The following is a 14,047-nucleotide window of genomic DNA, read 5'->3' on the forward strand; positions in this document are numbered from 1 at the left end:
CCACGTTTAGGGGATGCTGGGTTGGCTTCCACTGTCTGCTGTGTGCTCTCTGGATAAAACCCTTTGTAACACGGGGTGAGAACTCTGCTCCTGCCCCTTCTCTCCTCCCAGCACAGCCCCATTCAGGAAGTGATTTGCTGCTATTAGTGCAGGGAAAGCCCCACTCCTGCAGCGTGTGCTTTCTGCAGCCTGGGTTGTTCTGCCTGCAGCAAAAGTTTGGTGTGCTCAGGGGCACGGGTGGTGGGACCCTTGCTCCTTCTGGGCTTCTCCTCCCAGGCTCCCAATGATGGCTTTCTCTGTTGTTACTTACTTCTTGGAATCACAGACTGGTTTGGTTAGCAAGGGACCTTTCAAGGTCATGTCCAACCCCTCTGCAGGGACATCTGCAACTGGAGCAGGTTGTTCAGAACCCCAAACAACCTGACCTGCAGTGGTTCTAGGGATGTGGCATCTCCCAGCTCTCTGGGCAACCTGGGCCAGGGTCTCACCAGCTTCAGTGGAAAAAAAGAAATCTTTCTATCCAGGCTAAATCTCTCTGTTGGTTTCAAACCATCACCCCTTGTCCTGTCACAACAGGCCCTGCTTAAATGTTTGTCCCCAGCTTTCTTCTCAGCCCCTTGAAGTAGTGGAAGGCCACAAGAAAGTCTCCCCGGAGCCTTCTCTTTTCCAGACTGCACAACCCCAACAGTCTTAGCCTGTCCTCACACAGAGGGGTTCCAGCCCTTGGCTGCCATTGCAACCTGAAATACTTGAGGCTCATTTTGGAGAACAAAGAGCTGCGGGGATTTCCACCGCTGGTAACGCAAGTCTGCATAAGCAGCTGGGCTGTGAGTCAGGTTTGGTTGGTGTTGAAGTGAAGGCACAGCTCCAGCACAGCTCTGGGCCGGCAGAGGCACTGGTGCAGAGTCTGTGTGTGGGCTCTGCAGCTCGGATGGACGGAGGAGGAGGAGGCTGCAGACACATGGCTCAGCCTGTAGAGCAAGCTGGAGACTCACTCAGCTGCAAAGCTGGATTTCTGTGCATGGCTCTGCCCTGCAGGATTTTGCATGGAACAGTACCATGTTTTGGTTTTACTCTGAGAAGCCACATTTGGGCAGTGAGCTGGCCTAGCTGGAGCTCTGCCTGGGGGTGCCAAGTGGCTTTCATTTGTGTGTGTCCCAGATGACCTGAGCAGATGGATTTGGGGTCTCCCCTCCCCATTGGAGATTTGTGTTGTAAGAAGTCAGCTGAGCACTTCCATGTGCTGCACACGTGGCTTGTATCAACCTCGTGTCTCACATCAGGCAGCTCCTAGGGGCCAGGTTGTGAGGGGTTTGGGCTCCAGACCATCGTGGCTGACAGCAGCCTGTGATGCATCTCTTAACTCATGGTGGGTCAGTTACTCATAGAGTAAATCTTACTAAGGACATAACGTGACAGTCAGGGATTTTCCTGAATTGAGCCTCTGCCATCTTCTCTTTGCCAAAGCTTTCAGCAGCATCTGCAGAGGGGAACTGGTTCCAGTGGCTGAGCTCTCAGCAGTGTCCCCAACTCCAAACACCTCCTATCCTCAGCAAGAGCTGTCCCAGCCTGGCTTACATGTGGACGTTCCTACAAGTTTCTCTGTCACATCAATTAACTGAGATTCTCTTCCTTTTGTGAAACCTGACTCAGATGAGTCTGAGCTCCCTGAGAAGATCTAAAGATGAGAACAGCTTTTGCTCAAGCAAAGGGCAGCGTTCTTCACTACCTGATGATCTTAGAGGTCTTTTCCAGCTTTAGTGAGTCTATGGTTCTGTATAAAACTGGAAGTAAAGGTTAAAGAAAGTAGTGAAAGCACAGGTCACTCTCAGGAGTAAGCTCTCCACGCTGCCTTCAGTTCTCCACGGTGTTTTCCCCACCAACAGCTGCAGGCATCCTCAACAGGTCGCTGCTTTGCGCGGGGAGGGGAGGGAGAGCAGAGTTTGGATCTTCCTTGCTCCAATTAGTATAAAAGGTTCTCGTTGTGCTGCTGTACAAATTAATCTTCAAAGCGGGGCCGGCCCCGCCGCCACTTCCCCTTCCCCCCTTCCTCGCTGTGATTGTGCTGAGTGTCCTGGGTGAGCGGCTGGGAGCGCCGGGCGGGAGCAGCCCCGGGCGGGGGCAGCCCCAGCCGTGCCTGAGCCTGCCTGCTGCCGGCCTTCACACAGCCGCTGCCCTTTCCACCACACGGGGCCCACTGCCTGTCTGGGAAGGGCTTTTCAACCTCGTTCCTCTGCTCTGCCTCTCTTCCAGCACAGCGCTTTTAACAACGTAGCAGTAACTTCCTGCAGTCAGTTGTATTCTAACCTGTCCCCTGCTTTTTCTCGCTGCTGGGCTTGCAGAGGCCCTGTATGGTATTAAAAGTGGGGTATTGTGCCCAGTATGGGGCTGCCCAAGAGAGATAGAGGGATTGGGAACTACTGGAGAGAATCCAACAGAGAGCCAAGGAGGTGCTGAGAGTTCTGGATGTCTCTGTGAGGAGGAAAGGCTGAGCAACCTGTTTAGCCTGCAGAAGAGCAGCCTGAGAGGGGATCTGCTTGATGCTCAGCAAGAGCTAGAGGGTGAGGGGCAAGAGGATGAGGCCAGACTGATTTACAGTGGTGCCCAGCGACAGGACAATGGGGCAGCAGGCACAAACTGGAACCCAGAAGGTTCCATGTGAACAGGAGGAGAAATGTTTTTGGTGTGAGGGTGCTGGAGCCCTGGAGCAGGCTGCCCAGAGAGGCTGTGGAGTCTCCCTCTCTGGAGAGGTTCCAAATGCACCTGCTGTGGGTAACCCTGCTTTAGCAGGGGGTTGGACTAGAAGATATCCTGAGGTCCCTTCCAACCCCTCCCTATGCTGAGATTCTAAGATTCTGTGAAATGCACTTTCAGAGGAGGAAGAGGTGCCAGGTTTCACCAGTGTTGGATGCTCCATCATGATGGTGGAGCACCTCAGGTTCAATGTATGCAGGTGTGCCCCCAAGCAGCAGAGGAGGAGATACACACATGGTCATCTCTGGGTTTATGCTGCTGTCCTGGGCACTGACTTTTAAGGGTAAAAATCACTGGGTGGAATGTTGTCTTGAGGTGTAGTTGAAGTTTTTGAGAGGAATGCTGGGGCCACGTTCTGCCGTGGGAGAATATACTGCTTTACCCCACATGGACAGGACCTCCTGGGTGCTCAGCACTGGGTTTAAGGGTGGGGGGTGAGTTGGAGCTTGTGTTAACTGTAGAGAGGAAAGGATGGACTGAGGTGCCTGCTTGCAACAAGAGATGATTAATGAATGGTCCCTGGCCTTACACCTCTGAGCTGGTCAGAGCAGCAGCTGGCAGTAGGAGTGGCATCAGTGGTTATTACAAACAGGTTTTGTTCATGTCAGAATAAAATAAGACAAAAGCATTGAAATCCAGAGCTGCAGTGTTGGGTTTGGCTGCTGTGTCTGTCCCATCACTCCGCTGACTTCTGCACCCAGGAAGGGCTCTTGGCAGCTGCTCCTGAGCAGCACTGCCCTCCTCCAGGCTCTGAACGTGCCTTGGCTCCCTTCAAGCATGAGAGCCACTGTGGGATGGGTTTGGGTAGCTGGCTTTACCAAAAAAGGGCTTCCCCAACCCATTTTGTTTGTCCTCACTGGAGCATGGGTTGAGAGGGGCTGGGTGCTGGGCAGCAGGGCTCTCACACTGCCCATCCAAAGGGGACACGAGTCTCAACCCACTGGTGCAGGCAGAGGGCTTCTCTTTGACCTGCAGGTGAAGTCTGATTCATAAAATCACAGAATGGTGGAGGTTGGAAGGGACCTCTGGAGATCATCCAGTCCAACCCCCTCTGCTAAATCAGGGCCACCCACAGCACTTTGCCCAGGATCACAATGTCCAGGCGGGTTTGGAATCTCTCCAGAGGAGGAGACTCCACAACCTCTCTGGGCAGCCTGCTCCAGAACCCTCACAGCAAGGAATATTCTCCTGCTTGTCAGATGGAATCTCTTGGTTCCAGTTTGCGCCTTCTGTACTTTGCCCTGACTCTGGCCACCACTGAAAAGAGCCCAGCTCCATCCTTAGAAACCCTTCCCAGCTGCTAAGGGTCAGAAATCCTTGGGCTCCCCCATCCTAACCTGCCTTGCCCCCATGCTCACAGCCAGGCACATTGCCAGCTTCATTCAAGGTGTTGGCTCTGGTTTGCACATCAGTTGACTGCAGGTTTGGCACCAAGCCACAGCTTTGATTGGCTTCATTCCTCTTTGCTGGGATTTTAGCACTTTTTTATCACCTTGGTGGAGCCTCCATTCTGCATGGTTCTGGGGAAACCTGTGGTAGAAAGGAAGAGGATGAGTGCTGCATGAGGCTGGTGCAGCACTTTGGGGGGTGAAGTGGGCACAGGCTGGGGCAGGCTCTTGTTAACGTGGTCTCCTCTCTTTCTAGGATAAAGATAAAGTTTCTCTAACCAAGACTCCAAAGTTGGAGCGGAGCGATGGCGGCAAAGAGGTGAAAGAGCGAGCGACCAAGAGGAAGTTGCCTTTCACTGTTGGAACAAATGGAGATCAAAAAGACTCGGATACAGGTACAGAGATGCCACACTCTGCCTTCAGAACATGAGTGGTGGGGAGCACATGGTGCCCAGTATCCAGACAGTCCCTGCTGGGGTGCTGCATCCATTTCCTGTAGCTTTTAACCGAAGGAAGAAGCCTGAGGACAAGAGGATAACTGCACCTACACCTCTGCAGCTGAGTGGATTAAAGCTCTTAAGGTCTTAGTGGTATTTAACAAGACCAAGAAGTGGCCCTGTGAGGAGACACCCCTTTTTTGACTGGTGGTCTGATCTCTTCCACTTCTAACTAGTCCAGCTGATGAACTGATACCTGTCTGGTGGTGTTTTGTTGGTTTGGGGCTTTAAACTTCTAGTTCTTTGCTGTCTTTGAACAAGTCTTTCCAGTCACTGTGTGCACAGGCACTGTCAAACAAAGGCACAACTGGCTGGAGGTCATTCTAGAGGGCTTGGGGGCTGACTCTTTGGTGATGTGGCCATCTGGGCCTGTTTTGGTGTTTAGGTTGGATCTTTAGGGCTGATGCAGTTGGTCCTCCAGACTAGAAGGACATTAAGGTGGCTTCTTTGCCTCTGTTCTTGGGTCTGCCAAGGCTGCTTTGGTGATTACAGTGTGACTGAGCAGCACATCCTCAGTCCACACCTGGTTTCTGGGAAGTGTTGCTGTTGCTGAGGGTGTTTCAAGGCTGTGTCATGGCTGGGCAGGTCACATCTTGTGGCAGAAGAGTGGTTGGTACATGTGACTCTTTCCCACCATGGCCCCATGTAGCTGCAGAGACACTGGAGAAGCTGTTTGATTTGGAAAGAATGGGGAAGAGCTGTCACAAAGCTTAGACATGGAGAAGATGAGGATGTTTGGTTGGACTGGGCTTAGCTGTGCCTTCGTGGGCAGAGGTTTCTCTAGATCCTTCCTAGGAGACCTGACCTTAGGGATAGTTCTGGTCAGATAAGGATCAAGAATTGTGCAAAGAGATAAAATGGTCTAAAAGCTGGGAATGTGCTTTGGAATGGTAAAAAGGCTGGATTGGTGTGAGTGGTATGGGTGCTTGGGTGCAGGACGTGGTGCATCAGCCTCAGGGGGCTGTTGGCCAGTCTCCTTTGGCTCAGAACTTGTGAGGACACATTCCTTAAGGTCACCAGTGCCTGGTCATGCAGTCACCACACTGGTGAGGGCTGTTCAGAGATGAGGACCCAGGTTCTGGGGCTGGCCCTGCATTTCTGTGGGTTTCTGCATGCTGGGGGTGGTGTAGGCAGCTGCTGAAGTCCCTGCCCAGGGAGGAAGTTTGAAAACATGAACTGATGACCTGACAAGACAGCTTGTACCAATGGCCCTTCACAGGGTGAAGGGGGGTGGTGGACTGGGTGTTCATGGCACACAGAGGGGGAAGGTCATCACAGGATTAATTAATTTGGCTTTGCAGTTGTGGTCCCCAGATGCTGGGGAGCAGATGAGATCACAGCCCAGTGTGGGGGATCTGCCCTTGCTCACGGTTCCTGGTGCTGTGCTGTCTCACTCCCAACAAGTTAAGGGATGTCTTGGAGGAAGGGTGGCTAGGGCAAGGAAAAACTGGGAGGTTCTGGAGTCTCCATCCCTGGAGGTGTTCAAAAACCTTGTTGACATAGCACTTTGGGGCATGATTCAGTGGCCATGGTGCTTGGACTTGATCTCAGAGGTCTTTTCCAATCTGTGCGATTTTGTTTCTGTGAGTTGAAACAGAAGCAGCAGGATGGGGAGAGCTGGGTGCTGGGGAGAGGCTGCACCTGCTGTGTGTGCAGGGGAGCCATAGCACAGCCCAGGAGACATCCCTGCCCATCACCTTCACCTTTCCCCTCTGCTTTCAGCAGCTGTGTGACTCTTATCTCCAAACAACTCTTCCTCTTCAGAGATCATCCTTCCTGGGGAAGTTGTGCAGGCAGCAGGGCTGAGCTGAGGGGCCACAGCAGCCCAGCTGGTGGTGTGCACACACGACAGCTGGAGGCCCTGAGGTGGTCAGTGCCCTCAGAGATGCATTTAAAGACAAACTGGGCTCCTCAAAGGCTGGGAAGGTGTAGGCGAGTCTCTTGCAACCTGTTTGGTGGAGATTGAGGAGAGGAAGTGACTCAGCTGCTGGGGAGGAGATAGCAGCAGGAGCTGCAGATAAATGCACATGCAGAGTCAAGCAGGAGCCTGTTTCTCTTCTCTGAGATCTTTTACTCCAGGAATCAGATGCTTGAGATGGGAGAAGCTGGCTTGGATCAGCAATAGTGTTGCAGTGAGAGGATGTGGTCAGAATCTTCTCAGTGGTGCCCGGCAACAGGCATACATTGGAACCCAAGAGGTTCTGCTTGAACAGGAGGAGAAATTACTTTGCTGTGAGGGTGCCAGCGCCTGGAGCAGGCTGTCCAGAGAGGTTGTCCAACCTTCCTGCTAAAGCAGTGTCCCCTGCAGCAGGATCACAACTTCCAGATGCATCTGAAGTCTCTCCTGAGGAGACTCCACAACCTTTCTGGGCAGCCTGCTTCAAGGCTCTAGCACCTTCCCAGCAAAGTGTCTCCTGTTCAGGTGGAACACCCTGGTTTCCAGTTTGTGCCCAGTGCTCCTTGTCCTGTTGCTGAGCACCACTGAGGAAAGTTTGGACCCATCCTCTTGTCCCCCACCCCTTAGATATTGGTGAGCATTGCGAAGATCCCTGTCAACATGGAGAAGATCCACTTGGCTCGAGGTTGTGGGGGGGCAGAGATCTGCCCTGCTCCTTGGCTCCTGCTGCAGTACAACATCTCCCCTGTCCTCCCTTTCCCCCTGTTCTTGCAGCCCTCTCCTTGTGCTGCTGGCTGTGCTCATGTGGTCAGAAAGCCACTGAGCAATTCCATCCTTGGTCTGGTTCATTTGCAGCCCAATCCTGAGCAAGCCCTCCCAGCACCACTCGAGGTTCATTCCCTACAGAGGCACAGGCCTGGCACGGGCTGCAGGAAGTACCTCTGGCCTGTGCTGCTTTAAAGGCTTTGGTTTGGGTGCAGCAGTTTCAGTGCTAAATCTCCTGTAATTACCTTCTTCAAAATGGTTTCTGGAGCAACAATTCTGGCTCTGGGGTTTCTGAGGTACCTCAGCAATCACAGGACCAGTGAGTATGGCCAGGAACTGTCTTCAGGAAGGGAAAAAACCACCCTGCATGAATCTGTGAGGCTCCAGACTGTGTGTGTCACAGATCCAGCACTGCGGGAGCAGCATCTCCCCGCCTGAGACTTCTCCTCCGTCCTCCTCCTTCCCCTCGTGCAGCGCCTTGCCACATCCACAGATGCTGACGAGCTCCTACCTGCTGCCTGGCAGCCACCAGATGAGCTCAGCCAGGCTTTTTCCCCAGCTATTTCAGCAGCTTCTGAGGCTTCCTGCAGCTACTCATTTGGGTGCTGTGCAAGGAGGAAAGAAAGACCAGGAATGTCAGGAACTTGTGGGATTAACAAGCACCGAGAAGGAGCATCCTGCAGAGACGGCAGGGAGAAGGGCACGGTCCTGCTGGGGAGGTGTTGGCAGAGGTGGGCACGGGTGGCTGGCACGGAGCTGGGCACAGCAGCAGGCTGGTGGTGCTGGTGGCTGCGGCGCTGAGTCATGAGGCTGACTCAACAGCAGCAGAGCCGGCAGGGAGCCCAGCGGCTCCGCTGCCGCTCCACGGCCTGCCTGCCGCAGCAGGGGCTGCCGCTCGGAGGGCAGCTCCACAGCGCCGGCGCCCGCTGCGTCCCCTGCTGCCGGGGGCAGCTTCCTCAGCTGGGGGCCACTTTGTCACTTGAGTTCTTGGTAGTACAGGTCTCTCCCAGTCTGCGTGCTTGTACGAGTCCCTTGGCTTGAGTCTGCCAGGACTTTAATTGTCAGCAGGGACAGCTGGGAATTAATACAGGTCTCAGAGCTCCGTGCCCTAGTGAGGCCTCATCTGGAGTCCTGGGTTTAGTTCTGGGCTCCCCAGCTCAAGAGAGACAGGGAGCTACTAGAGAGAGTCTGCAAGGCTACAAAGATGCTGAAGGGCCTGGAGCATCTCTGTGAGGAGGAAAGGCTGAGAGACCTGGGGCTGTTCAGCCTGCAAAGAGCAGCCTGAGAGGGCATCTGCTCAATGCTCAGCAAGAGCTAGAGTGGGGGGCAAGAGGGTGGGGCCAGATTCTTGTCAGTAGTGCCCAGCTGACAGGAGAAGGGGCAGTGGGCACAAACTGGACCCCAGGAGGTTTTATCTGAACAGGAGAAGAAACTTCTTTGCTGTGAGGGTGCTGGAGCCCTGGAGCAGGCTGCCCAGAGAGGTTTTGGAATGTCCTAATGTGGAGAGGTTCCAAATCCACCTGGACATTGTGATCCTGGGCAAACTGCTATGGGGGACCCTGCTTTAGCAAGGGGCTTCTACTAGATGATCTCCAGAGGTCCTTTCCAGCCCTTTCTGTGATGGGAATCTGGGATTCTGAGTTAGTTTTGGCCTCTGGCAGGTCTCCCTGGGAGCTGGCAAGAGCTGAGCAAGGCTGGGTCAAGGCTGTGGGTTTGCAGTGGTGCTGGGTGCCATCTTACCTTGCTGTGTGCAGAAGGTCTGTCTCCTCAGACACTTAGGAGAAGTGAGAAGCACACTGGAGTTTGTTTTACCTTTGCGGAGTTGCTGCTGGGTTTTTGTGCCTCCAGTCCTTCAGCTTCTGCTGCTCCTTGGTCTTGTGTGAAATCTTGTAGATCTGGCAGGGGTGACAAACCAGATGCTTCACTTGTGTAAAGTTCCCCAAACACCAGAGAAATGCTAATTTTGAAGGGTTTTGTCATGGAGACTTCTGTGTCCCTGGCAGCTCTGACCCTGCAGCCTCTCCAAGGACAGGAGCAGGGGGAGGTGGAGGAGGTTGAGTGTAGCTGAAGATACCACAAAAGGAGATCTTCAGTGGGTTGCATGCCATTTGAATCTAGTGCTGGCCCAGCAGCAGCTCCTCACAGCTCCTGTTCTCTCTGGGCTGGGAATGGTGACCAGTGTGTGGTTTACAACATTGTGGCTTCTGGTCACGGGATTTCTCGGCATCTCTGGATAGTTTTGTTGTTGTTGCTGCCAAAGCCGTTTGAGTTGAGCCAAGTGTCAGGGCAGGCGGTGCTGCCGTGTCTGGGGAGGCAGCGGTGGTGATGCCCATGGCTGGTGGAGGTGAGGGACCTGCTGTGGTGCACAGCAAGAGGAGAATCCTGTTCTGGAGCTGGCAAACAGCAGCTTCAACAATGGCATCATCAGCATCTGTTGTCACCTCTGTTGTGGCTTGTGATGGGCATCTGTTGTGACCTCTGTTGTGGCTTGTGAGGGTCATCTCACCTGGGCAGGGTGGGGATAGGTGACTAGGCTGTGGATGGGGAGGAGAAATGGGTAATGTGGCCTGAGATCCTAACAGGATCTGCAGCAAGGGTGAAGGTCCTTCAGCTGTCCTGTCTCCTGCTTTGAAACAAGAAATAAAAGCAATGCCTGCTTTTGTGTTCTTGAATGATGAAGCAGTAAGCTGGTGGAACTACTCCATGTCCCCAGCCCTCCCACGTACCCAACGTCTTGCCATCTCTTGCCACCCCTCCCAGCTGCCTGTCACACTCTGCTGACATTTGGAGAGGGTGTTGGTGATCCTCAGTTGTGGGCTGGCACTGCTGTGGGGCTGGGACAATGTCCCTCCATCCAGCTCCCTTCTAATTTGGGATGGTCAGCAACTCCCTGAGCTCCCTTCCTGAGCAGGCAGCAGGTCTCTGAGGTTTGTGTTGCAGTCACCTTGATTTATTTAGACCCCACCACCTATTTATTCAGGGAGCAGCCACTGCTGAAGGTGCTTCTACCCCTCTGCAGAGAGCTGAGTGCTCACCCCAGGGCTCCAGCTTAGCACAGGAGGGGTTTGCTTTTGGAGCAAGAGAGACACAACCCCAGCAAGTCTTCTGAGGAAATCTGTTCATGACAAACTTCCCCTGACTCCTGAGGGCTGTCTGGGAGCCCAGGGGCTTGCAGCCAGCTGAGGAATCATAGCATCATGGAATGGTTTGGGTGGGAAGGGACCTTTAAAGCCCATCTAGCCCCTCCCCTGTACAGTCAGCAGACACATCTGCAACTAGAGAAGGTTGCTCAGAGCCCCAGACAACCTGACCTGGAATAGTTCCCGGGATGGGGCATCTCCACCCCTCTGGGCAACCTGGGCCAGGGTCTCATTATCCTCAGTGTAGAAAATGTCTTCATTCAATCTAAATCTCCCTCTTTTAGTTTAAACCCATCACCCCTTATCCTGTCACAGCAGGCCCTGCTAGAAAGTCTGTTCCCAGCTGATCAGCCCCTTTGAGCACTGGAAGGCCCCAAGGTCTGCCTGGAGCCTTCTCTTCTCAGGGCTGAACAACTCCAACTCTCTCAGCCTGGCTTCACAGCAGAAGAATTCCAGCCCTTGCATCATTGCTGTGGCCTCCTCTGGCCCTGCTCCAACAGCTCCTGTGCTGAGGACCCCAGATCTGGACCCAGTACTGCAGGTGGGGTCTCAGCAGAGCAGACCAGAGGGGCAGAATCCCCTCCCTCCACCTGCTGCTCACGCTGCTGGCGATCAGCCCAGCACACAGCTGACTCTGGGCTGGGAGTGCATGGTGCTGGCTCATGTGGGCTTTGCAGTGGGTCAGGGAGGTGCTGCTGGGATGGGTATGGTCAGCAGGAACTCGCCTTGGAGCTTAAAACTTCTGCTGCACCACAGCCTCCTTCATGCTAATCCACTGAGTATGTTCTGTGACACTAATTACGGGGTTGGAAAAAGCTGGATCAATCAGCTGACCTAAACCATGGTCCTCTCCTGGAGCTGGCTCAGGGGTTGTGAGTGTGCTGAGGGACGTTCCATGGGAACAGCCTCCTCACAAGTTGTGGGGCTGGTGAGAGGGAATCTGTGAGAAGCAAATCTCTGGCAGCTTTCTTACCAAATGCTTCTGCTCCCCCAACCTGCCCATTTGTGCCCATGGCTGGCTTGGCTCTGCTGTGTGCAGCTGGGGGCTCTGCTGTGTGCAGCTGGGGGCTCTGCTGGGCCCCCCCTGCTTTGGGCTTTTCTTTGCTCCTATCACTTCAGTCCTTTGACTAAAATAATCAAGAAACTGTTCTCACCTAACAACCGAGCAGAGAGTGCATGTCAGAGCTGCTCCCTTCTGAACTGGGCTCTGTGAAGCTGGTACAGTGTGGCCAGCCTGGCAAGCACCAGCCTCCAGATCCCCCTGAGAACCTCCCTGGCTGCAGCAGCCATCTGGGAAGGGCTGTGCAGCAAAGCAGGTCGCTTTATGATGGGAGCTGCTATAAATCTCCCTCCTCCCCCCTGCCCCTCATCACCTCCTTAACATGCAGAGTGAGAGGTTGCAGTGTGCTGTGTCTCTGTGAACCAAACAAAATCTATCAATGATGGCTTTTTCCTTCATCCCGGAGCTTCTGTCAGCGCTGTCTGCAGAATGTCCTGCTCCCAAGAGGGGAGGGCTGGCTGGCTGGGTGTGCCCAGCCTCCTCTCCCCAGCCTCCTTCCTCCACCTCTTTCTGTTTGTTGGGAATTGAAATGTTTGGACCTGAACATTGGTGTCTCAGAATGATTCACATTTAGCATGGAGATTGTTGTTTCTGATCTGAGCCTCTCAGCTCTTTCCCACAGGGGTTTGTTGCCCAGTGGCCGCTCGGGTGAGAAGATGCTTCACACATCTTTGCACAACTGTGTTATCTGCAGGGCTCAGGCAAACCTCTGGTTTTGGTCAGGCATTGGAACAGGCTGCCCAGGGAGGTGGTGGAGTCACCATCCCTGGAGGAGTTCAAAAACCATGTAGACATGGCACTTCAGGACAGGGTTAGTGGGCACGGTGGTGTTGGGTTGACTTCCAACCTTAACGATTCTGTGATTCTGTCACACAGCTCTCTGGACAAGTCATGCTTTAAAAACCACTCCAACCACTGGGGTCAGGGCCTGTTGAGTCCTCTGTTCCCAGGGAACAGGGAGGAGTGGTGAGGATGGTGAGCTCAGCCCCATGCACAGGGCCCTGATGTGGGTATAAACAGCCTTGTTCCTCCCACCAGCACCTCTCTTCTGCTGACATCTCCACCATCCCTTCACCTTAGCCATGCAGGATGAGGTCTGGCTCAGAACCCTCTCCATCCTTTAGACTGGGAAGCAGGAGCAGCTCAGGGTGCTTTGTCACTGTTCTGCTGAAGGAGACCCTGCTACAACATCTCTCATTTTCCTTCTTGGTTTCTTTTCCTTTCCTTGGCCAAAAAAGCAACCATCACCTCCTGTCTGCCCCACAGCTCTATAGTGTGTCCATGAACCACGGTGCAACACCCACCTGCTCCCTGCACTGCCCTCAGGTGCAGCTCTCCAGCCCAAGCACACCATGTTCCTCTGCCCTGTGGTGGTCTCCATGCCATCATGCCAGCCCCCTTGGCCCTTTTCACCGTGCTCTCCACAGCCTCACACTCTCTTGCCTTCTGTTCTGCTGACCTGCTGCCCTCTCTTGTTGATGTGCCTGTGCTGTTGTGCTGCCTCCCACCTCACACCGCTGCTGCTCTCCTGGGTGCTTCTCTTTCAGTTCTGGGATGCCCCCAGAGCCTCAGGACATGTTCATACCATGCTGCTTTTCAGCTCCTACAATTGCAGAATGGTTTGGATTGGAAGCGACCTTGAAGATCATCTCCCTCCAGCACCCTGCCATGAGCAGGGACACCTTCCAGCAGACCAGGCTGCTCAAGGCCTCATCCAACCAGGTCTTGGACAGCCCCAGGGAGTGGGGTTATGACTTACGTGTGGTCATTCTGCCTTGGCCCATGTCTGCAGATGCCCTCTGAGCACCCCTGTGTGTTGGGGCTCAGGGCTGCCCACGCTGGGGTTAAAGCTGCTTTCCCCTTCTCGGAGCTGCCAGAAGGTTTCATGCCCTACAACTTCTGCAGTGAAAATGAGTCTCTCTTACACACACCAGGCTGTGGCTGGGGACAGCAAGAGGCTGGTGTGTGTCCCTGGGGGGTGCAGTGCAGGCTCGGTTGCTGCCTGTGCCCTTCTCATTGATTCTCATTGATCTTTTGTTTGCCTGCTTGCTCGGCAGCGGAGCCGGCAGCTGGTTCCTCCGTGCAGCGCTCGGCTGTGCAGCCCCAGCTGCTTATTTGGGAATGGTATTTCTCCTCAGGGTCCCACCTTCTCCTGCCTGTGGTGTCATGTCAGAGCAGCTCCAACGGACGCTTTTGGCATTACAGGGAACTGCACACTCGGCCTCCTGCACGGCTTTGGTGTGGAGCTCCTGTCCCCACAACCTGACAGCCTGCCCAGAGCTCGAGGAAGATTCTTCCAACACAAAGCTTTTCTTTTCCCTTCCTTGCTTCTCTCATAGAATCACAGAATGATAGGGGTTGGAATGGTCCTCTAGAGATCATCCAGTCCAAACCCCTGCCAAAGCAGGGTCACCCACAGCACTTTGCCCAGGATCACAATGTCCAGGCAGGTTTGGAATCTCTCCAGAGAAGGAAACTCCACAACCTCTCTGGACAGCCTCCTCCAGGACTCCAGTACCCTCACAGCAAAGTTTCTCCTCCTGTTC

At 54.1% G+C, this 14,047-nt stretch overlaps 1 protein-coding gene across 8 annotated transcripts in view; it reads left to right on the forward strand.

Moving 5' to 3' along the window:
- ANKRD11 (ankyrin repeat domain containing 11) overlaps positions 1-14,047 on the forward strand; it is a 172,214-nt gene that overhangs the window by 135,426 nt on the left and 22,741 nt on the right. For all 8 annotated transcript variants that reach the window (XM_068150737.1, XM_068150743.1, XM_068150741.1 and 5 more), the window contains one exon: positions 4,399-4,537. In XM_068150737.1, coding sequence (XP_068006838.1) covers positions 4,399-4,537 — 139 coding nt within the window. The remainder of the gene's footprint in view (positions 1-4,398; positions 4,538-14,047) is intronic.

The sequence above is a fragment of the Melanerpes formicivorus genome, unplaced genomic scaffold (genome assembly GCF_026170545.1).
Source record: "Melanerpes formicivorus ecotype bairdi unplaced genomic scaffold, bMelFor1.0.p_v2 SCAF_20, whole genome shotgun sequence".
Taxonomy (NCBI): Eukaryota; Metazoa; Chordata; class Aves; order Piciformes; family Picidae; genus Melanerpes; species Melanerpes formicivorus.